The following is a 24,024-nucleotide window of genomic DNA, read 5'->3' as shown; positions in this document are numbered from 1 at the left end:
CGGTGTGTCAGTGTTTCTCCTCATTGCTGAGTCAGGGTGCGGAGAGTAAAGTGCAGCCATCACACAGAACGGTTCTGCGGGGCTGCATCAATGCCCGCACAGTAGCGTGTTAATGAGTGTTAAAACTGACAGCGCAAATACAGCGTTCTCAATTTTTAAAATTACAACTCTGTAACAAGTCATGCTGTTAAAACATACAAGAAATACCAGTTAAGCCTTCAAGTAGATAACACTCAGCCTGTACAGATCACTGCTATCCCAAAGTGCGTCACAGGTCATTTTCTTTGAAATGAGGCAAGAATTAGCAGGTAGTTCCATTATTTGAATACTAAGCCAAGTAGAAATGACAAATCCAAGGATTAAATACCAATTACTACCTTAGGAGCTACAAATCAGCCAGGCATTATAACATGCCCCTCCTCAGCAGCAAACCCAGGAAATGGCGGGGGGGGGGGGGGCGGTTAGCAGAAAACAACAAACTATAACCAGCGTGCATCTGTGCAGCAAAGACACAGTGTCACTTCCCAACCAGCGCTTCCAAAATGCTCATCACATATATTTCCAGAAAAGCCTGGCCCATGTATTTGTCCCAAAGACACTGAAAAGAGCAACCTTCAAATGTTGGGGGTGAAACTGCTCTCAAGCCCACAGCTGGAAATAGGTGATTTGAAGCTTTTACTGGGTCCCCCTAAAGGAGGTTTACAGGTCAGTCTGACAGCCTGGTGGCAAAAGATGTCACCTCACAAGTATGTTCTTAACTCCAGAAACAGAGCAGAAAATTCACCTGACCCCACCCCCCTTCCCCTCACCGATTAGTTTCAGGGACCAGAAGAAACTGCTCCATAAGATGTTATCTAACAAGGTCAATCAAAGCCCAGCTGAGATTCCTTGTGAACTGTGTACCTTGGTCGTACTTTGTGGGAGAGGAATGTTCTTTCTCCCTGGATCACAGTTCTGTCTCCATCCTCTGTGGGAATTAACTCCAGTGTTCAAGCCAGCTGGGCTGTTCTCTCTCCCTCTTACCTGAAACCACTGCTTGGAGTCCTTAATCCTCTTAGGACATTCTCATGCTCAGAAGTAACTGAAATTCCAGGATGGGCAAAATAATATTTTATACGAGTCTAAATATGTACAAAAGATATTAAAAAGACAGTCTCTAAAGTACTTTGGGATTCCCCCAATGAAAGGCACCAGATAAACGCAAGTCATCACCAAAATGAAAAGCCAGGTTTTCCAGCTTTCACATCTGCAAAAAGTAACCACTAGAGGTATCTCTGTTTTGGTGGTAAAACCTGCCTGTTTAAAAAGAATACTCATGAGAGTGACTGAATTATTCAGCCTCCTTCCTTGTTTCCACTTTTCACAAGCTTTATGGTCAGTGACCGTGGATACCACACTCAGTGACCCAATACCATCAGCCTTGGCAAACTGAACAGTCCTCACGAGTTTGTACCATCACCTGCCTCAGTACAGCTGGAGATTATTTCGTAAATTCTCTTCCTTCCAGTGCTGGAAACCTCAGCCAAAGCCAAGTGCTACATGTGCAAATTCTGAGAAATAACCCTGCCCTTCTGACTTGGTGGTTGGTTGCACCTAAGTCATCTCAGCTTTTCTGATGCTTCTGAGAAACAAGTGTAGATGGTAGACCAGGTAGCACTAGGACGTTCCTGCCTCCCTGCCCACCATGAGGCTCCAGTCTGATGGAAAGATTTGAACTGGGGACCTAAAGGCGTGACTAGTGCAAATGGCCCACTCTGTAGTAGCCATGGCAACTACAAGTACAGGAAGCCTCTGACAAGATCCTCACCACATCCCCAAGAAGTATGTACTACCTTCAACCAACTGAGACACAAAGTGGACCTTTTTAAGGAAGATCCAAGACATAGATAGAAAGCCTGCCTAACTCCGCATGTAAGACCCCTGGATTCTGCAGCCTTTCCAAAGACTGAACAACAATGGAAGCCAACTGGAAAACCATCTGATTACCTAGAATATAACAAAGAACTATCTTACTAAGGGGTCCAGGTTAACCCTTCAAAACGCTATGTGCTGGTTAACTGAAGAAGAAGAGGGAGAGCATTCTGGAGAAGGAAAGAGTTCTCAACATTAACGCAAGTTTAGAAGTTTAAAGGTCTTTTAAATAGCATCAAGCTTTTCAAGAAGTTTACAATTATTTATGACATGTTATTAAGTAACAATGCTTTTTTGTTTTACAACTCCTTCCTTCCTCCTGGCCTCCACCAACCCTCCCCCAAGAAAAGGCAGCTGAAATGGAAATAAGAACTATAATATTTCCATCCTGGATAAGCCACGTGTCTATATTTTGAGTACACACTTCCACACCACCAGGTTTCCATGTCATACCAGGAACTCTGCGGCAATGAGAGCATCATATGTAACATACCGTATCATAGAAGCAAAATTATCTAAGTAAATTCTGGTTGGAAATAAAAGGGTTCTCATTTTATAAGCTTTCAGAGCAGGCAACAAAATTTTCTAAGCTACTGCCCTTCCTAGCAACCCAACAATGTTTGCCTCAGGAAGACGATATAACAGTAAACTTTTTAGTTGATAAAGACAAATACAATCTTATTTCTAAACATCTTTAAAAAGAAACATTTCAAAAACATGCTAATATCTAAGACACAGCAAAGTTTATTCAAATGACCTAGACCAGGAACCTCAGCAAGAAATAAATGTCTCTACGACCACCCTAGGAAAGACAGAGGGCTGACTTTGAAAGGTCTTCAAGCATCCTGTGATTTGGCCTGTGTTTAGCTGAAGCCCCTGTCCCCAATGCATCTGTTCTTGGTAAAAATTTCAATCTTCACTACATGATTAACAAAATAACATTCTCTAAAGAGCAACATTTAAGAGATGAACATCAGTGTACATCATTCTAAAAGTGAGCAGGGAACCCATGCAAGCCACGGGGCTACAGAGGGACAAAAACAACTCACAGACTTGCATCAGTCATGTGTACTTAACTTCCCATTCCCTTTGTTTTGGTATTAAGACTGAATGAAAGCAATGGATAAAGAATTGAGTTTTTGTGTCTACATGGCTGTGAGCAAAACCTCATCATATCCTTGCTGACCCCATAGATGTGTTTCCACTGGACATATTTGTGGGGGGCTTTTTGTACAGAACTCACACGACAACCTCAGAAACAGGAGCACAAACAACTGAGACAGTACTGGGCCACAAGCACTACAATAGAGAACACAGTGAACAGAGAAATTAGCATTCTAGGTGGTACTCATCCGGCAGAAAGGTGAACATCTTATGCCCACGATGCAAAGACCAGTGAGTGTCATTTCACTGAAAGGTGCGAAGGCATGGTGTCAGACACACCACCCTCTAAAAGTGATCCTAAATACTGTAAAAGCAACCTGGGGTGCATATCCCATGCATCTCTCCCCTTTGGGGCTGGGCATACTCCTTACACCATCACCCTAATGTGCCTGGACTGTGCCAGGGGCACAAGAAACAGCACAGCTCAGCAATGGGGGTTTGAGGATGTCAAGCCCTCGCAGCTAATGCAGGGAATCATTTAAACTTAGTTCGCTTGGCGAGCTCCTGCTCATGTTCGTCAGGCTCGCCATGAGGGATTTCACTTTATGGGCGTAGTAGTCCCTTAAATTGACGGAAGGGACCTCCTTCATTCCATCCCCAAAGTCACAGCTGCGCATGGCACTCTCGAGTTGCTTTTGGCGCCGATAAAAGTGCGAGAACTTATTGAAGATCAAGGTGATGGGCAGTACCACCACTAGAATGCCCGCCAAGATGCAGGCAGAGGCGGTCAGCTTCCCGGCCGTGGTCCCGGGGACCACATCCCCATACCCTACAGTGGTCATACTGACGGTGGCCCACCACCAGCAAGCGGGGATGGTGGCCAGGCCCTCATTCTCCTCCTTTTCGATAGTGTAGGCCACTACGGAGAAGATGGAAATCCCCACAGAGAGGTAGAGCAAAAGCAGCCCTACTTCTTTGTAGCTGTATTTAAGCGTGGCCCCCAGGGAGCGGAGGCCAGTGGAGTGTCTGGCCAGCTTTAAGATGCGGAAAATCCGCATCAGCCTGAGGACCTGGGCCACCCTGCCCAGGTTGGCCAAGGTAGGTGTGCTCTCCACAACCAGGTTTACCACCAGGGTGATGTAAAAGGGGACGATGGACATGAGGTCGATAAGGTTTAGGGCATTCTTGAAAAACTTGAGGAAGTCAGGGGCCACAGCAAACCTGGCCATCAGCTCAAACGTGAACCAGGCGATGCCAAAGTGCTCCACGATTTCGAACCTGGGGTCCTCACCCGGGTTGCCCTGGCTGTCAGGGATTTGGAAGTCCGGCAGGCTATTGAGACACATGGTGATGATGGACCCCAACACCACGAGGATGGACAGGACGCTGAAGACCCTGCTCAGGACCGAGTAGCCGGGGTTGTCTAGCGCCAGCCACAGCTGCCTGCGGAAGTTGCCCAGGGGCTGCCCATCGAACTTGGATGCATCGTTGTAGAAGGCCAGGATCTCATCGAAGGAGGACGTGGTGCTCTCCTGGTCGCTCTGCTCGTCCCACTTCTCCTGTTCGGGCTCCACTTTGCGGCCGTGGTAGCTGTAGCTGCAGCAGGAGTCGATGAAGAACTCGTTGATGCCCCAGTACTCGATCTCCTGGCTGAAGGAGAAGACGCACAGCTCCGCCATGACATGAAGCTTGCCGGTGTGGTAGAAATGTAGCACGTAGGGGAAGAGCTGGGGGTTGCGGTCAAAGTAGAACTCACGCTGGACATCGTCATAGTCGTCGCAGAGCTCCAGAATGGCCTCGCGCGAGTGGCAGAGCAGCAGGCGGCCCAGGCGCGTCTCGGGGAAGCGCAGCAGCGTGTGCGAGCGCAGCCGCTTCTTGAAGCCGCCTACGTTGATGCGGATCTCTCCGTCCTCGACGTTGGCCTCCGACAGGTCCCACAGGCTCTGGCCAGTCATATTGGAGACGCCCAGCCGCCCGCGCCGCGCGGGGGCGCTACACCTGGAAGCCGAAGGAATCGTGTCGGGTGAGCGCCGGGCGCTCAGGGCTCGGGCCCCTCTTTCTATTTCCCCACCCGTCCCTGGCGATCCCAGTCCTCTCCAGCGGGTCTCTGGGTGCTGAAGGACACTGGGATGGGGGGCCGGTTCTATGGGGTTTGGCCCCCTCCAAAGGAAAGGCTTGGAGTGGGGGGGGGTATGTTTCCACTAGCATGGCCGCGTTTCCACGCCCACCCTGGGGGTTCTGTCGGTCCCTTTACGCTGGCGGAGGTCGCGCCCCAGCGGCTCTGAGAGCCCAGGGAGCCGCGAGCTGACCTTGCCCGTGGGCGGGTCGAGGAGACGCCCCCGCCCGCTCGCCGCAGTCAGGCGGGACCAGAGCTGGGATGCGCACCGGCCGGGCTGGGCCGAGATGGGGGGCGCGTAGCCTCCGGAGGGGGCGGGGAAATTCACCTCTCGAGTCATTAACCCCGGGTGGGGTAAGGGGGCCGGCCTGGCGCCCCTGCGTCCAGCCCCCGCGACTGGAGACCCCTCGATCCCCGCCCCGGGTTTCCCCGCCCGCCTGGCGCCGTGCCCTGGAGCCGCGTGCGCCGCGCGCGCCGCGCCTTACCCCGCGGAGCTATCTGGGCTCGCCCTGCGCGTTCTGGAAGCGCTTACCTGCGAGCACTGGGGCCCGCGGCTGAGGCCGGCGGGAAACTTCCCCGACCTGCCGGCGAGCATCGCTGTGGCCGCAGCTGCCGGCTGGCTGTGCGTGTGCGCGCGGGTGCGAGTGTGTGTGCGCCTGGGTGTGCGCCCGGCGGGAGGGCGGGCGGGGTCCGCCGAGCGTCTCCTGTCTCCGGCCGGGGATGCCGCCGCCGTCCGCAGTTGCAGGAGGCTCACAGGTGGCTGCGTGGCCCCGATGCTCGCAGAGCCCTCCTCTCTCGATCCGCGCGCCCCTCAGCACCGAAGAGAGACAGCAACGCGCGCCACAGCGGGGGCCGGAGCGGGAGATGAGCCGGTGCGCCTCGGCGCGGGCCCTGCTCTGGGGCACGGCGCGGTGGTGCTGAACGGACAGCTCCGCGCTTCCCCGCTCCCTGCGAGGCCGCCGCCCGGACTCGGGAGATGCTGCCGCCTCGGCTTCTCTGCTCTCCTCCCGCGCGTCGCGGCGACCCCTTCGGGCCCCCGGCTCAACGCAGAGCCAGCACCTTTCCCAACCCCTCGCCTATCCCCTGGTGACAGCTGTTATTGCCGCCCTCTCTCCTCCCAGGGCGCAGGCAGGGGACTGCCTACGGTGACCTTTTCCCACTTGGGTCTCTGGCGGAGCCGAGCTGGGGAATGAGGGATGGCTTGCGTCCGGGGGAAGGGCAGGACGGGAGGAACTCCAGGTGTCCCCTTTTAGGCACCTGCTGAAAAGTTTCCTGAAGCTTCGGGGGAAAGAGGGTGGTGGGGAAAGGCATCTGGAGGGGAGAAGACGGAGCCGGGAAACCCGAGGTCGAGCTCAGCTTAGCTTGCTGGGGGCGGGAGCGCAAAGCCCCACCGGCGTGGGAGGGAGTCACGGAGTTCTGTTTGGGAGCTCTGTGTGGGCACTGCGCGTGTACAGGCCGGTGTGGTGTGCCAGAGTTGGAGGATTGTAGGGAGAGGGGTGTGTGTGTGTGTGTGTGTGTGTGTGTGTGTGTGTGTGTGGTCTGAGGAAAATTAGACTTTTCAGTGTCTGTGCAGTGCTGATAAAAATCGGACCTCTGAGCGGTGGGGGGATGTGTACAGCGTGTCAGAACAGGGGAACTTAGGGCATGTCAGCGTGGTGTGTGCACACAGTGGCAGACTGTGAGCTGTGTCTACAGTGTGCAGTATACAGTGTAGTATTCAGTGGGACCGTGTGTGTGCGTAATGAAATGAGAACTTTGTGTATGTGGGCACAGTGGGAACTTGGGGTGTGGGTCCAGCGTAGATATGCTCAGTACCAGTGTCCCCATTCCCCAGGAGACTTGTGGAGCAAATTCGAGCTCTTGGTCTCCAAGGATTGTCCCTTAAAGCACTGCCAGCTGGGCTGGAACTGAGAAATGGACCCACAGTCCCTGGGAAGCTCCCTCCCCTTGGTCTCAACCCTTTCGCATGGTCCCCGTTTGCCAAGATCGGAGCAGGATGTGAGCTTAGCAGGGAGCTCATGGGCTACAGGTCTTGGACAGAAGTCCCGGGAAAGCCCTTGTGGCTCTGGACTCCCAGGGCAGCCATCTTAGCCACAGTGGGCAGCGTGTCTTTTATTTATGATGCCCTGGCAATGTCATCCCCACTAGATGGGTGCTCTGCAGAGCTTGTGTGCTTTGGGGCTCCTCGGAGGGCCTGGCGAGGACTCTTGAGCTCGCTTCATGTGGAGTGTCCTGGAACGAAGCCTGGCTTCACACTGAAGAGACCTGTGCCAGCCACCTGCCTGGGGGGGGGGCAGTGTGCCAGCGAGCTGCCTGCGGAGGGGGCTCCACACCCATGTTCCTGCAGCCCCCTGCCAGTGCGGGGAGTCCAGGGAGGCAGGCCATGTGGGAGGGAGAATAGGGTGGAGACGGCCACATGAGCTTCCTTTCTCTTTTGTCTGATGCTTTTAGAGAGGGAGGGTCGTGTGTGTGAGTGAGAGGGGAAGAGACAGAGACAGGCGCGCGCACACACAGAGATAGAGGAAGAGGGAGAGTCTGGTATTTGCTGTCCTCGTCTCCATCTCTGTTTCTTTTGAGGTCTGTGTTTGGAGCACGCGGCCCTCACCCCTGTCTAGGTCTGCTGGATCTATCGTTGAAGTCCGGGGCCCTCTCTACCCTCCCTGGGGCCCTCTCTACCCTTTTCCCCCATCCTCTCACCGTGCTCTGCCCGGCTTCTGGCCACCCCGAAGCTCACAGCCCCGCTTCTGCTTCGCCACCACATGTCTATGTGGCTGCTGCTGTGGGGCCACCGTCCCCAGCCACTCCCATCGCCTTGGCCTCACTCCTGACTCTTCTCCTAGTTGAGCTTAATGCATAAATTGCCTTTTCCTGCCACATTTGGAGGGTCCCGTTCCCCCAGAGACACTTGGGTTTGATAACTATGGGGTTTTCCTCCCTCCCCTGCTCTATCTATCTGCCCGCCTCCTGTTCCTGTCCGTTTTGTTCTTGCTCGTTCTTTCTTCCTTTGTGGTTGTGGGAGATTTCGCCCCTGGAGGGAGCCACCCCCACCCCCGCCGCCCGCCTTCCGTTTCTCTTTGTTTCTTCCACACCCACGGCCACCCACCTGCCCACAGACACCAGGGCTCTGCCGGGCCCCTGCAGCGCTCACTGTCTAGAGGCACCGCTCAGCTCTGCCCCTGCTCTGGCTAGCCCCCCTCTCCCCCCTCCTTCCCATTCCCCCTCCTTCCCTCCCTCTCCTTCTCTCCCTGGTCCCCGTCGGCAGCTGACTGAGACATGCCCCAGCCACTCAGGGGCCCAGGGTCCGTACCTGCCCTTTGTCAGCTTTTCCCGGGGTCAAGGACAAGGCCCCACGCCCACCTTTCCTTGAACAACAATGCGCACTTGGAACCACAAGGAGAAGCCCGGGTCTGGGGCACATCAGTTATTTCTTAGAAAGGCTGAGGCAGGAGCTCTGGGGTCTGACAGATGCCTTTGCAGAGGGTTAAGTGTATGTGACAGGCAGAGCCACTGGTTTATTTCCCAGTCACTGCGCTGAGGAGAGATGGAGCCGTCTCCCTCCTTCTGTGCCTGGGAAGCTGGCTGTGTTTATGGTTTCTTTGGAAGCCTGAGCCCTGATCTTAAAGTACAGCTGCCTGCTCCAGGGCCAGTCAAGGCCTGCCCCTGGGCTGGCCTGCCAGGGAGATCCTGATGCAGCGGAGGGGTGGGGGGAAGGCACCCCGCGGAAGGGGACAAAGGGGCCCCAGGCAGTGGCGCAGATCCCTACACCTTGGAGATTATTATCTCTGCCTCTGCCAGCACTGATCTCTCAGTTGAGCCCACACATCTCAGAGTCGGCTTTTTTCTCTGACAGGCGAGGGGGCTGCACTGACGGCTTGGCTGAGGGTGCTGGGCTGCCTGACCTACATTCCCCCCGTGGAGGAACTGAATGCTCATCCTCTCCCGGGGGAGAATAGGGGTGCCCCCGCCACCCCCGCCGGGATGGACTGATCACAGGCGTCCATCTGGCTTCCTACCAGCCACCCTCCCCATCACAGCCAGAATGTCTCTCAAAAACACAAATCAGGTCATTCCATTCCCTCCGGAAAAGCTTCCAGGGGCTTCCCATGGAACTGAGCATGAAAGGCATGCCGTCCCATAGTTCCAAGATCCCCCTTGATGCACCTCCGCCTGGCAGACTTCAGCCCATTGGTCTCTTCTCCAACAATTATGTTCCAGCCCTGTGCCCCTCTGCTCCCTCCGCAGGGCCTTTGCACCTACTGTTTTCTCTGCTTGTCATGGCAGCTTCACAGGGCAGGCTCCTTCTTGTCACTCAGGTCTCGACTTAAATGTCACCTCCTTAGAGAGGCCCGACTACCCAATCTAAACTGTATCCCTCAGTCAGTTTCTAGCATTTTTCCCACAACACTTATATTAAGTAGTTACTGAATACATGGTTGAATGATGAGTGAGTGAGGCTTCATCTTCTGTCTTACATTATTCTGTGACAGCCAGAGTCTTGGCCCCCACCTTCTTCCTCTGGGTGGAGCAAGAAGGCAGTTGGAGGGGAAAGAATTGCTCTGCCTGGGGCTGTGGCCTGGATCCTCCAGGCTCTAGGGTGCTCTCCCAGGCAATTGATTAGCCTAAGGGATCTCATTCCTGGCTGCACATAGGAATCCCTTGAGATTTTAAAATAACTGATGCCCCTGGATGCCTTGGACCTCAACCCAGACCACTTAAATCAGAATCTCTGGTGCAGGGCCCATGGAATCAGTGTTTTCTTTAAGCCCCCTAAGCAATCACAATATGGAGCCTGGAGCCGAGATTGTGAGCCTGAGCAGTCCGTCTTTAGGGGCCTTGGCACAGAGCTGTGCCCAAGTGCAGCCCAGTGATCAGCGCCAAGGGCAAGGGCTGTGTCTTAGCTCAGTTAACACCCACCCCTGCCCTGCCTCTAGGGTCAAGTGTCTGCCCAAGTGGGGTCAACCTTAAAGGCTGGGTGCCTTTTCCACTGCCTCCCCTCAATCCCCGGCTCCTGCAGGTCTCCCTGAGACAGTGCCCCTCAGAATCATTTACCTTGGTTCCTTCCCTGCCTTGGATTTAGGGTGAAAGGGCACAGAGAAGCTGCTGGGGGCAGAGGCAGAGTGGAAGAGAAGGGAAGCAGGCAGGGAGACCTGAGCTGGGGGAGTGGGACTGAGCCTTGGGAAGGAGAGTGGGGGGAGGGGAGGACTGGGCAGGGGGTGGGGAGATGGAGAGAAAAGTAGGGGAACAAAGGGTTTTAAGAAGTTTTGCTGCATTACGAGTGCAACTCCTCACTAAGTGTTTTCTCAAGAGGCCACACTAAGTATTTATATAGTTTTTGCATTGTTTCTGGATGCAGACTGAATTTATTACATGTGAGTCCTTGCCTAGGCTGTTTGGCTTTATCCCCAGAGGCCACCCTCCTCTCCTCCTACAGCCCCCCATTCCTAGGTGCCCCTGGAGATCGGTAGGGGAGAGAACATTGTTTCTGAAGGGCTCTTCTCTGAGTTCCTTATTACAAAGGGGACCAGATGCCCCAGAGCTGGCCTACATAGGGGACTGTGAGGTCCCACATCTTGCACCTTCTCCTCCAAGTCCCATCTCCTTGGGAGACTCTCCCAAGGTATACCCAAGTGGTGTAATGGGTATTGCTCCATTGGGGCCCTTCACTGAATTCCCCAGAACATCCTGGGGCAAGGCTAGAAAAAAATTAAGATAAACTTGATTAAATGTAGAATTAAGGTCGCCCCAAGGGAAATTAACAAGAGGACAGCTTGGCTTCCAGCCTCACTCTTGACCACCTCTGGGGTCTGGCTGTCTTTCCTCTCTACCCCAGGCCCTCCTCAAAGCACACAGTGTGGAGTCTGAGCCCCAGCGGCCCAGGAGCTCCCTCTCCATCTGCCTCTGGCATGTCATTTATGCTGTCCCTCCTCTCTGACCCTTCTCTGGGTGACTGACAGCCTGGACTGAAGCCCCCAGCCCCTCCCATTGGCCCTACTCTCTGGGCCCAAGGGAGATGCCAGATCAGGAGGGTTTACCTCAAGGCCCTCACCTGTGCCCAGGGACGGAGGTATCTCAGCACCCACCCGCCACGGCAGATGGCCGAAGAAGATGAAGACAGTGGTGAAACGAAGCTGAGGGTGATGATGGTGAGGGTAGCAGTAGAGGGAGGCCTAGCACATAGCAAGTGCTTAAAATGTTAACCAAGACCAATACCAATTACTGAGTGCTTATGTTGTGATCGGCCCTGTGCTAAGCTCTCTGCTTGCCTCCTGCTCTCCCTTGGGTACCATTATTAACCTTATTTTACTGATGTCCATGAAGGGAGATGTCTAGACTCAAACATATCTCTCTGGTTCCAGAGTCTGGCCTCTTAACGATCTCAAGTGCAAGATTAATTAGGGTAGGCGAATTGCTGTAAACAACAACCCCCAATCCCAGTAGCTTAACCTAATGAAAGTATCATTTCTCACTCATATTGTAGTTCAATTGGGTGTTTGGGAGCAGCTTTCCACCCGCTGATTCCAGAAACCAGACTCCTTCCATCTTGAGCTCTGTCAGTTTCTAGGGCCTTGGAATCCTTCCCTGGGATCCTCTACATCAAGATGAGAGATGAGGGAAGAGAGCGTGGAGGATGGCATGAGACGTTTCCATGGCCAGGTCTGGAAGGGGCAGACTTCTCTCCTGCCCACAATCCTTTGGCCAGAACTCAGTCATTGGCCCCATGTAACCAGGAGAGGCGGGAGAAGAGAAATTGGGGGCATCAGCATTCCCTTTTGCCTGTGGGAAAGTAGATGCTGGTGGATATCCGCATCCATTTCTCCCAAGGCAGGAGGAGGGAGCCCTGGAGAGTCCCCACTCGTTGCTCACCATGGGGTAGCTGAAGGTATCCCCAGCTGGAAGGACACAGGCCCAGGGGAGTCCTGAGCTGGAACTGAGGGATGATCTCTCAGCATCAGATAAGACTTTGTTTCCCTTTTCTCAGAATGACGTGTTCAGCCCTGAACCACACCACAGGTCTGAAGAAAGGTCAGGCCCAGTTCTTGGTTACAAGCAGCAGAGAATTAGGCAGAAGAAGCAGGGAATAAAGGATATTAGGTAGGTCAAGACTCTCTAGGCCAGAAACCCAACTTGGAAGCTGCAGAGGCTGAAAACCCACTCCCTTCCTCCTCCTTTGATCTCGACTCCTTCCCTAGGCTGGGAACTTGGGGGAAATCTCTCAGGGAGAGATTCCGTTGCTGCCCTGGCCTGCTTGTCCTTTACCATGGCCAACTGTCTACCCTCGGACACATTCCCACCTCCCCGTAGCTCCCCACAGCTCAGAGGTACTCATAGCTGCAGCCCACAGGCCTTCACTCTTCTGTGAAAGTGACACCCACCCAACTACCCATCCATTGCCCATTGATGGATCCATCCTTCCACCCACTTACCCGTCCCTCTGTGGGCTCCTGTTTCCATGGTTACCCCAGGGCCTGAGTCTGCTCTGGGTTTGCTGAAAGATTCTTCACTCTAGGCTGTTCCCACATCTTTACTGTTGGACTCAAACCCTGGATACCTAATGGGGTCCCATCCTTCTTACAGTTCTCCCTACCTGCAGATCACACATTCCTTACACATTGGTCCATCAAGGCAATCAGCTTCCTGGATTTAAAATAAACATGAAAAGCTCTCCAGTATTTGAACAGGGAGGTGCTCTGGAAGTACAGTGTCCAGGAGGCTGCCACAGGCAACCAAGTGGGAGTTCCCAGGGGTAGATAGAGCCCCCTTATAATAATAACAGAAGCTAACATTTACTGGTCACTTACCATAAGCCAGGCACTCTTCTAAGGGTTTCACATCTATGAACTAGGTTAATCCTCATAATGACCCTTTGGGGTACATATTATGATTTTCTGAAGATGAACAGGCACAAAAGGTGAAGTAAACCTGTTCAGAGTCACAGAGCCACCAGTGACAGAGTAGGGATTCAAAGCAAGACAGTCTGGCTCTAGAGGTTTGTTCTTAGACACCTAATTCATGGCCTCTCTACAGCCATCCCCCCCCCCCCAACCCCAAGGATTCTGGAAGTTTCCCTGATTCATTTTCTTCGAGACAGGAAGTAGGATTCCGAACACCCCCCTCCAGTGCTCAGCTCAGCCCTAGGGGTGACAAACGCCCACAAGGGACCCACTTGGCGTCAGCTTTCGGTTGCTCAGAGGCCTGGGGTCGGGGTCACAGCTGTTCTCAGGAGGAGTTCCCCAACCTGAGCTGGTCTGTCTGTGGCCTCTTGAGGTTTCCTCAGGTTAGAGCCAAGCAGCAGCTTGTCCTCAAAGACCTTCAAGAGGGTGGGGAGAAGCAATCCCATCAGAGGAACCCAGCTGAGGGAAGACACAAGATGTTCCCCACAAGCGACAGAAAACCAATTCACACTCTTCCCTGCAGCCAAAAAATTAAGCTAATTTTTCATTTCTTTGCTTACGTGCGACTCAACTAAACATAGGCATCTAGGAATGCAAACAATGACTAGATTTTCTTAATTTAGGGCAGCTTTAATTAAACCTTGCTAAAATGACAGAGGCTCTGGATATTTTTATCACGGTAGGAAGCTATGTGATTTGGGACTAGGAGATGTGGGGAACACGATGCTAGAAATGCCTCCTACCCTGGCCATCTCCCACCCCGGACTGGCCTCCCAGGCCTACCCCGTCAGCATGTCTCCTGAGAAAAGCTCAATCCTCCTGAGATTCTTGTTTCCTTTGCTCTTGTTTTTATTAAAGGAAATACATTTCCTTACACTGCATTCACTCTGACTAACTGGAGTTGGGAAATCCAAATGACTTAGCAAAAAAAAAGTTTAAATTACACGACTTGTTTTGGAAAAAAAATTTGGACTTACCAGAAGTTCAGAGCATAAATATTAAGAAACCAAAATAAAAAGTTTCAAAGGTAGAGTTCTCTAGTACCTACTGCTCACTATATCCAATTCTCCTGTCCTTCTGGGCATATGGAAGGGTGTTTTCCTTCCCCACACTCTCCAAGTTTGGAGGAACTGTGTGACTTGCTCTGGCCAACGCACTCTGTCTGGAGGTGACGGGTCCTATGTGGGCCAGAGCATTTAACAGCTCTGCCATTGTTAGGCGCTACAGCATTCTCTTCCCCTGCTATGGAAATACATATTGAGATGATGGTGCCACAAGATCAAAGCAGCCTGGATCCCTGAGCTACCCTATGGAGCACAGCCGCCCTGGAGTCTCCTGGATCCGAAGCAGACTTTATATGTTTGAGAGATACATTTTGGTTGGGTAATATCACTGAGGTTTGAGGGGAGTTGGTTGTTTCCTAGAAGCAGAGTCTATCCTATCTTGATTAATACAAGAAATAATGCTTTTCTAATAATCATTGTACAATAACACCATATTATTTTAATTATTTCCTATTAGATTATTTTGGAGTTTCAAAAATCATCTGTCTTGTTTAGTCTGGAATGGGATGAAGTTTACAGTTTTTGGAGAACATATTTAACTGATTTAAGCAAAACTGATGTGTCAGCAGGAAGGTTTTTAAATGTATCAAAATTCCAGGGTAAGGTTAAAAGCCGCCCTTCAAAATAAAAGTCAGGATGGAAGGTAGATTTATTTCTCAGAGTATTGAGGGTGTGGGCAGTTCCTCTCAAAAGGGGACAGTGATTAAGTAGTTGGGAAGGAGGAGGTGAGAAGATGTTTGAAGAAGGGGGTTTTTTTGTGTGATGTGCTATTAGTTAAGGTGACGCCAACCAGTATAATATAATGTATTATGGCTCAAACATGATAGAAGTTTACTTCTTTTTTTGTTTGTTTGTTTGTTTTTTTCTCAGTACGCGGGCCTCTCACTGTTGTGGCCTCTCCCGTTGCGGAGCACAGGCTCCGGACGCGCAGGCTCAGCGGCCACAGCTCACGGGCCCAGCCGCTCCGCGGCACGTGGGATCTTCCCGGACCGGGGCACGAACCCGTGTCCTCTGCATCGGCAGACGGACTCTCAACCACTGCGCCACCAGGGAAGCCCAGAAGTTTACTTCTTATTTACATAAAGTCCAAAATATTTGTTGTAAATTGGTGGGCAGCTCTCCTACAAGTGGTGATTCAGGGAATTGGGCTCCTTCTCATCTTCAACATATCCTTCCAATGTTGCAGAGCTTATCTACATTCAGACTGGAGAAGGGGAAAGAGAGTGGAAATGGATGTGGGATGTTTTTAGAGCCTAGGCCTAGATGCGGTACCCATTGTATCCACTGGCATTTCACTGGTCAGAACCCAGTCACATGACCACTCCTAATTGCAAGGGAGGTTGGGAAATATCATCTAGCTGTGTGGCCAGGAGGAAGAGAAATCAGGTTCGGGGAAGAGCTAGCCGGTTTATGTCACAAATGTCCTCCATTCTTTCCAAGTTGGATTGGAGTAATGCTTTTAAAATGTAACCCCATGTAGAAAGGGCCATAAGTGGATCCGACTTTGTGCAGGTTAGATTTGAGAGGCCTGAGTGGGATTTTGCCTAAGGCACAGTTTTCTGCTTCTTAGATTAAAATAATAGGCATTTTCTGAGCCACAGATATACCTTCTAGGATTCCCGAAGCGTTGGAACCGTAATATAAACAAATGTAGGTGAATGAGGTATAAGCACTATAGCACAGGAAAGCCTGAGAGAAAGATGGAAACTTCTCTGACATTACAATTAGAATTTTAGAGAACAGGTGGCACCACACAGAGGATTAAACAAATGCGGGGTCGTTCTAATTGGTTAAATGGAGGACGCCTACAAGAACTTGCAAACTGGACATTAGCATTTAATCTAATCCTCAGAGACGCGCCCAACTCTGTTTTAAGAAATGAGACCTTTATGCAAGGAGTGAGGAAGTCAATGATAAGCAAACTTGAGCTAGTTCAAAGTTGTCGCTCTGCAGGGCTGCTACTGTGAGGCTTGCAATCAAGTCGCCTTTGAACTGTTTATACAAGCTAATTGCTACTAGAAACATAAGAAATTCACAGGAAGTTCCATGCAAGGAACCAGAGAAAAGGACTTTGAGTTGTGTTAGTGGTTCTTGGAAGGTTTCAGACATGGCAAGCACTGAAGGCAGGACAGAAGCATTGTTAGATGGAGTACTGAACAGCAGAGATTATTGCAGCTCTCAAGCCACCAGGCCTCTGATTTAGTGGTCAACTGTCTCACTGGCCTAACGGTAGGGCATCCTAAGGGTGGGAGGGCAGGGAAGCTAGGATTTATAGATTGAGTTCATAACTAGGAATCTACCAGCAGCACAAACGTTCTCCTATGCTGCAGGTGGAGGAGCTGCTATAGCAAGGCATCCTGAGGGGGCCATAGAAGCAGGCTTGGATAATGAGGAGCACTTGGATCGGTCCTTGGGGGAGAACGATCAGCAACTTCTAGCAAAGAGCGCCTGAACAATTTGAGATCTGATCTTAAACCTGGAGAAACTTCCCTAATTCCCTCTGTTAGTATGGCTAATCACACCGAGGAACCAAAAAAAGGCAATATGGCACCTTCTGGAAGCAAGATGGAATAATGGGATGTAAACTAGGGCAGCCAGGATGGGTTTGGGGGGCAGTGCAAGATGGATGGGAGAGCAGCTTCCTTAGTCTCATTCAAGAGACACCCCAGGGGCTTCCCTGGTGGCGCAGGGGTTAAGAATCCACCTGCCAGTGCAGGGGACACGGGTTCGAGCCCTGGTCCGGAAAGATCCCACATGCCACAGAGCAACCGAGCCCGTGCACCACAACTACTGAGCCTGCGAGCCTCAACTACTGAAGCCCGCGCCTAGAGCCCGTGCTCCGCAACAAGAGAAGCCACCGCAATGAGAAGCCCGAGCACCTCAACGAAGAGTAGCCCCCTCTCGCAGCAACTAGAGAAAGTCCGTGCGCAGCAACAAAGAGCCAACACAGCCAAAAATAAATAAATTAAATAAATAAATTTTTTTAAAAAAGAGAGATACACCCCAGATCCAACCTGGGACTTAGGGTGAAGACAGTGCCCTTGAATTTGCTCCCAAAGGGGTAATGTTGGTCACCTGAGAGGCATTTCTCAGCGCTCAGCATGAGTGAGACAGCATCACCCTCAGGCTGCCCTGAACATTGGAGTAGGTGGCGTGTGTTTTGTTTGTGGCAAGAAAGAAAATTTGAGTTTGTAACTATGTAGAGACCTCCAAGGAGCAGAGACTCTGGTGGGAGAGGCTGGGCAGGTGGTCTCAGATACTTATGATGTAATAAGTAGGGGTAGGGGGCAGACTGCCGAGGCACCATGCCCTCACCTTAAATTGCCATGTCTCCAAACTGCACGGGGAAGGAGAAGAGAGGAGAATGCAGGTTGAATGAGGAGATGGGTTGAGGTGGGGAGTGGACTCATTATGATGTCATAGCCATGGTCAATATTCTATTTTGACTGAGACTTTGTACTTCTGAAAGGGAATTGTGTAATTGGTTTGTTGGCTCTAGAAAAGTTGTAATAAGATGAAGGATTTTATTGCATTGCATTCAAAGGGAGTGGAGCATAGGTTGGTGGCTTCTCATAAGAAGAACAGTTAAGATAATGAAAAATCCTCGTGCCACTTCATCTAGAAAATCCACCCCCAAATCTCCATTAAATCCTCAAGGATTTAAGAGTTGACTGTGTATTTCTTTTGACTGTGAAAAAGCTGAAAGGGCCATGAGGACACGCAAATTTATGTGGGTTACATTTAAAAAGCACATAAAAATGGATGTGGCTGGCTGGCTGAATTTAAAATAAGCCTTATCTAATTATCAAAACAAATTGGCCAAACTTCTTTGTGGGGGGGAGATGGTGGATACTTTATTTGTATGTAATTAATTATAATAATGAAATGTCACTGTAAAGTTATGTTACCAGTAATTATGTTCCCAGTTGTGGGACCTTGAGATGTACCAAAGCTACGATCGATCTGAGGGTAAATTATTAATTGAAAAGAAGCACTTCGAAGAAGCACTATTCCCTACCTTCTTGTTCCTATAGCACCTGTACCATTTGTGATGGTTGTTTTCTTAGGAAACATGTGAATGTGTGTGTGTGTGTGTGTGTGTGTGTGTGTGTGTGTGTGTGTGTGTTTCGGAGGAACTTATTGGAGGTAAGATGTAAGAGGAATGGTAGAAAACACAGGGGAGTAGTATCATAGACACATTTAATATTATTAATTAAACTATACATTGTCAGCAAAGAGAGATAGAAATATAAATGGTGTGGCTCATATCATTCATTAAGTGACAGTTTGAGTGTTCATTTATTTCTTTTTTAAAATAAGATTATTTATTTATTTATTTTTATTTTTGGCTGCGTTGGGTCTTCATTGCTGTGCGCAGGCTTTCTCTAGTTGCGGTGAGCGGGGGCTACTCTTCTTTGCAGTGCACAGGCTTCTCATTGCGGTGGCTTCTCTTGTTGCAGAGCATGGGCTCTAGGTGCATGGGCTTCGGTAGTTGTGGCTCGCAGGCTCTAGAGCGCAGGCTCAGTAGTTGTGGCCCACGGGCTTAGTTGCTCCGCGGCATGTGGGATCTTCCCGGACCAGGGCTCGAACCCATGTCCCCTGCATTGGCAGGTGGATTCTTAACCACTGCACCACCAGGGAAGTCCATGTGTGTTCATTTATTTCTTTACCCCTATATCCACCCATTCAGACATGCATACCTAATTCTCTAGGAAAGCATTTGAGGCAGCCAAAATATGTTTTATCCCAGTTCTCTATTCAACAGATATTCATTAAGGCTCATGAGCAAGCCAGACAAGCAAAGGGTGATAGGGCCACACTGTAGATAAGGTCCACCTATTAGGGGTGCCTGGGCAAATCCCTGATCCAAAGGGCAATGCCATACCTCTATCCCATTCTTTCTAGAAGGAGATGGAGATAAGAGGACAGACTCATATGTTTCTACATGTTTTCACTAGGGAGGGAGGCAGGACCTTCAGCAAGACAGCTGCTCCTTGGCCTGTAGACTCTGCCAGCTTTGACTTCTGAGGTCTTCCAAACCCACTTTAGCTGGCTGGTTTTTAATGCAATAACCACCAAGACATTCTATTATCTTTAGATCAGTGATTTTTAATTTTTCCCCATTTCTAACAGCCCAAATTAGAAATAACATGGAAAAACTAAGGAAAGACAGTACAGAGAAAATAAATGAGACTGATTCAATGGCCTTCTATCCTAAACAAAATATGATCGTTGGGCCTCTGACTTGGTTGGTTCTTTCCTCCTGGAGGTGTGGCACTCTCTGGCCAAGGAAGGGACCACCGAGGGTCTTTGAGAGACCCAGGCTCTCCCTCCCTCACTCAGCCTGGCCTAGAAGGCATTTGGCAGAGAAGGTGTAGGAGATTGTCCTGAGCTTGAAGACAGCTGTGAATGAGTCAGAAGGGACTTAAGGCCAGTACAAGGCCTCAGAGCCATGTTGACTGTATTTTTCAAGCCTTAAAATTGAAACACATGGCTTGCCACATGGGTTAAAATCGGACAGAAAATCTGGAGTTCGAAAATTCACATTGCAGCGTGTTGTAGCTGAGTCCAAAATGGGATTTGGAGGTTGGCTGTTGGTTGAACTGATGGTCCCCCCGTCCAACTTTGAGCATCTGTTTACATGAAGCAACGTGCACAGGGCCTTTGTTGGCTGGAGAGCCTGGGAGGAGTTGGTGGCAGAGTTGGCTCAGGAAGGAAGAGAGGGAGAGACTGAAGGATGGAGGGAACGGCAGACTGGTCTGTGCCTCATGGGCCCTCATGTAGACAGAGGGCTTAGAAAGAAAGCCAAGGGGGATATTTTCACGAGGAAGCTGAACGCACTCTGGGTACAAGCCAAGCTGCTTTGGGGCTCACCCACAAGACATGAGAGATGCCATTCTTCTTATTTTGCACTGAACCCAGCACTGCTCTCACATCTCATGGTATGCTGACTTTAGTTGCTCCAAGAGATGGTGCCTCTCTCTCACCCAAAATAGCATTGTTCACGGGCCACCATGAGCACTGGCTTCCCAGAAAGCCTCAGCCGAGTGGATGGGGGCATGGGGCTTAGTAGACAATTTAGGGATGTGAGGTCCTGAGTGAGAAAATAGGGGCAGGAATTTCGGGTCATTGATGTTTATGAGGCTTAAATAAGGCAAGCTGCACGATAGGAAAAATAGAAGACCACAGAACAACAGGGGGCATTTTCTTTCAGACTCAAAATTGGGTCATACAGTGGTATTCACTGTTGGATAATAGGACAGAAGATCTAAATTCGGGACTGGTCCAGAAAAATTGCCAAAGCAGTATCAGGTTAAGTTGATTGAAGACTTCATTGGATTAGATCCCTAAACTCTGGTTATGAGTGCTTATTTTGCAGCCTATTGTCTCAGCAGAACGGGAACCCTTGCTCGACCTTATAAAACCAGCAGAAGTATTGCCAGCCAGCCTCTGGCTTTGGATTATGTTGTGATCTAACATTTTAAAGAGCTCGTGTCAGTGAGACCAATTTGGAATACAAATGATCGCTTCAAGTCTCTTAAAGGCTTTAAGAGTATATTTTAATCGTTGAATCTTCCCCTAAGCCCAGCAGAGTTATTCATGAATAAGTTGTTGTGCCTTTGAGTCAACAGGAATTGGGCAGACTTACTGAATTAATGAACATTTCCCTTTTTCTAGTCCTTCTCATGGTGTGGCAATGTGTATGTTCACTAGCTTTGTGAAATGCAGATGGGGTATAATTTTCCCCAGATTGATCTGTTTTACATCACTGAAGTTCAGTTATTTGCATTTTTATGCCAGAATCAAATTTAGCTTATTATTATTGTTGTGGAAAATAATTATAAGCCTTTCATTGTCATGGCACTTGACGATTTAAAAAAAAATTCACACGTGTTATTTAATTCCATCCTCACTGTAACATGGGGAACTGAGCAGAGTAGGAATGATCAAATGTGCCTCCAACTCCAAAGTGCCCCTCTTTTCCTGTTGGTAAATTGAGGTTCTCAACAGTTAGGTGACGTGCCCATGGCCGTGCAGATTGTAAGTTGCAGGAACAGAACCCAGAGTGAGTGGCTCTGCCAGTCCTGAGTTGTGTCTCAATCAAGCCCTGTCTTCAAAGTCTGTCAAGTGGGCGAGATCAGATTTGCCTTGCAGGCTCACTGTGAGTGTAATGTATTTGTAGGAGCTGGCACAGCACCTGGCATCAGGTGAGTACTTAGCTGCTCCTTTTTCTCTTCTCATCTCCATGCAACGGCAAGTGCCATTTGGAGGTTCTAAAGCCCCCAGGCTGACATGTGAGATCATAAAGGCTTCCTCGCAACCAGCCTGGAGGCTAAGGAGCTAGCAGCCACACCACCCAGGCACGCATACGCACATATACACGCACGTGTGTGCCCACATACACCCGCCAGCATGCACACATGTACGCACGTGTGTGTGCCAGCAGAAGAGCGCCTCTCTGAATTTCAAATCTCCAGTAGGTTAAGAAGATACCTCTTCCCCATCTGCTACTGTGTAGTCTCTAAAATTAGCTCCGTAAATGTTTCCCCACCACACGTACATTCATGGCAACCCACTCTCCAGGTCTAAACCGTACAGCCCCTCAAGTCCTCGGCTTTCATTGCCAATCAGTCCTTCCACTTGCCTGCTGACCTCCTCCAGGCCTAAAGCCTCTGCCGGGTGTGTCCTCACTGCCTGTCCAGTGGTCCTTTTGCCCAGAAGTTTGGTGAAAGAGGTAACAACAGCCGGGATAGTCTCTCTTTGGGCCTCTCACCCCCTTAGCAAGCTCCTCTGGAGTGGAGGGCAGGCTGGAGCTCATAGGACGCCCCCACCATGGCCTCCTCTTCCATGCTGGATTCCAGGGCTGGAACCAACCTTTGCCATCACCTGACCCATCCCCCTTCTTTTACAGAAGGGGAGTGCCAAGTTTAATTCTGGACTTGGGCTACCCGAGAGAGGTGTGCTTGCTCGTTTGTGGCGGGACAACTAGATAAACCATGTCTTGTTTACCAATCGGCAGCTCCTCAGGAAAGAGGCAGAGCCCCCCCACCTTTCAGTGAGGAATCGCATTCAGGTGCAAGTAACAGAAGACTCAACTGCAGCCATTTGAACAAACAGTCTGGGGGCAGCTGTCTGGAGGCCCTGTTTATGGCCCAAGGACCCCAGGGCTGGCTTCTGTGTGATTGTCTCAGTCTTTCCCTCCTGCTGTTACCTCAGGATCTCCAGAGGACAGCTGCATCTCCTGACATTTGTCTGTGTATCAGCTGGGAAAAAGAAGGAAAGAAGAAGGGACACACCTCTCCTCTCATCTCATTGGCCTATACTGTGACTCTGCCGCAGGGCTTCTCTGGCTGTGGGAACCTGCTCTCTCTGTGCAGGGAGCAGGCCAGAGGGACAGAGGATCACCCCTGACTCCCTCCCCAGGGCCAGCCCTCAACTAATCGATAACTGAGAGCAGTTGGTGGTTTGGTACCCCAGCTCCCTTGCCTCTGGGGGTGATGGTGGATAACTTCAGGATGTTGGTTCTACACCTATCTCCAAGAGTCCCCGGTGGGATTAAGCTTCAATTTTGCCCACTTTCTTGATAATGCATCTCCCGCTGGCTTCTTTTCCTTCCTTGCCCACTCGACCGCTGCTGCTCCTTTGGGATCACCTCCCAATCAAACTGCTGGCACTAGAATTGCTCTTTCACGGTCAGCTTCTAGAGGAAACCAAACGAAGATGATCAGGAACCCCAGGATCAGAGAAGATAAGCCAATTGTCTAGCGTTGCCAGTTAATAAGTAGACAGCCAGGATTCAAATCTGGGGCTTCTGGATTCCAAGCCTGACTTCTTCACTCCTACCCTGAACTGTGAGTGTCTGACAGCCCCTGCATGGAAGGGAGACTCCAGCAAGGCAGGGCCCACCTTCAGGTTGGGGGCTATGAGGAGGATTTCGCTGCCCTTGGCCTGCCTTAAGTGTCAGCAGCTGCGAGAACAGCTGTGGGACAGACTGATAACAGAATCCAGTTTTGAATTCTCCTTCACAGTTAGCTCATGGCTCATGGAAACTGTCAAAGGAAAGGTCAGGCTCTCCCTGGAGGCTGTTCTTCCTCTTCTGGGGTTACAGTACACTCAGCGTGGCTTCTCCTACCCTGCCCGCCCACCCAGAGTCCCTCTGGAAGGGGACAAAGCAGATGCTGGTCCCCTGGAGCTGGAAAATATGCTTATCAGGGAAGGATGACAGAGAACACGCTGCATGTTCCTTCCCAGGGAAGAGCAAGTCCCACCTGGCAAAGTCTCTTCGAGGGCTGAGGAAACAAGCACAGACTCTCCCCACAGGCATGTCCTCCTCATACAGCTGGCCCTGACAGATGCAGCCCTCATGACTCAGGACAAACATTCCTGGGGGTGGAGGCAGATGATACATGCTGAACTCACAGGAGGCCACCCCCAGACTCTCAAGACAGCAGAGTCCTCTCGATCTAGCAGATGTGGAGACGGAGGGGGCCCTTATCTGGCTCTGCTCTGCCCCTCATGTGGGTCCAGACCCTCTGTTGTCTCAGAGATTCAGCCCCACCAGGCAAATGAGAGAGTCACAGACCGCAGGGAGCTTTGAACACTTTGCAGAGAGACAGGACTTTGTTAGGGTGCTAGGTCTGGTTCAAGATATGCAGGGCCGGGGTAGTCTTTCCCCAGTGGTATGTAGGTTTGGGAAGAGGATTCAGAGAGGATCCTATGCTTCAGTGGAAAGAGCACAGGACCTCGAGTTAGGTGGGCCTGGATTCAGATCCTAGCCCTGCCTCTCGCCGAGGTCCCTTAGGAAAAAGAAGGTCATGGTGATGGACATACACTTCAGGGATGTTTTAAGGATTAGATGATGTCTCATTTATGGAGCTACCAAGTACATACCAGGTGCTAAATAAATGGTAAAGCTATTATTACTACTAATGATGCC

At 50.7% G+C, this 24,024-nt stretch overlaps 1 protein-coding gene and 1 long non-coding RNA gene across 3 annotated transcripts in view; one reads left to right on the top strand and one right to left on the bottom strand.

Annotated features, from left to right (window-relative positions):
* Positions 1-70: 70 nt before the first annotated feature.
* On the bottom strand, positions 71-6,481 carry KCNS2 (potassium voltage-gated channel modifier subfamily S member 2). Its single transcript, XM_059042475.2, has 2 exons — positions 5,664-6,481; positions 71-5,013 (listed from the first exon to the last, which is right to left on the bottom strand). The coding sequence occupies exon 2, from the start codon at positions 4,968-4,970 to the stop codon at positions 3,537-3,539; it is 1,434 nt and encodes a 477-aa protein (XP_058898458.1). The 5' UTR covers positions 4,971-5,013; positions 5,664-6,481; the 3' UTR covers positions 71-3,536.
* LOC136792890 (uncharacterized) overlaps positions 4,901-24,024 on the top strand; it is a 73,813-nt gene continuing 54,689 nt past the window's right edge. For both annotated transcript variants that reach the window (XR_010837466.1, XR_010837467.1), the window contains exon 1: positions 4,901-5,038. This is a non-coding gene — a long non-coding RNA (uncharacterized lncRNA). The remainder of the gene's footprint in view (positions 5,039-24,024) is intronic.

This window comes from Kogia breviceps, chromosome 17, assembly GCF_026419965.1.
Source record: "Kogia breviceps isolate mKogBre1 chromosome 17, mKogBre1 haplotype 1, whole genome shotgun sequence".
NCBI lineage: Eukaryota > Metazoa > Chordata > Mammalia > Artiodactyla > Physeteridae > Kogia > Kogia breviceps.
This window is presented reverse-complemented; position numbering and strand designations above follow the sequence as displayed.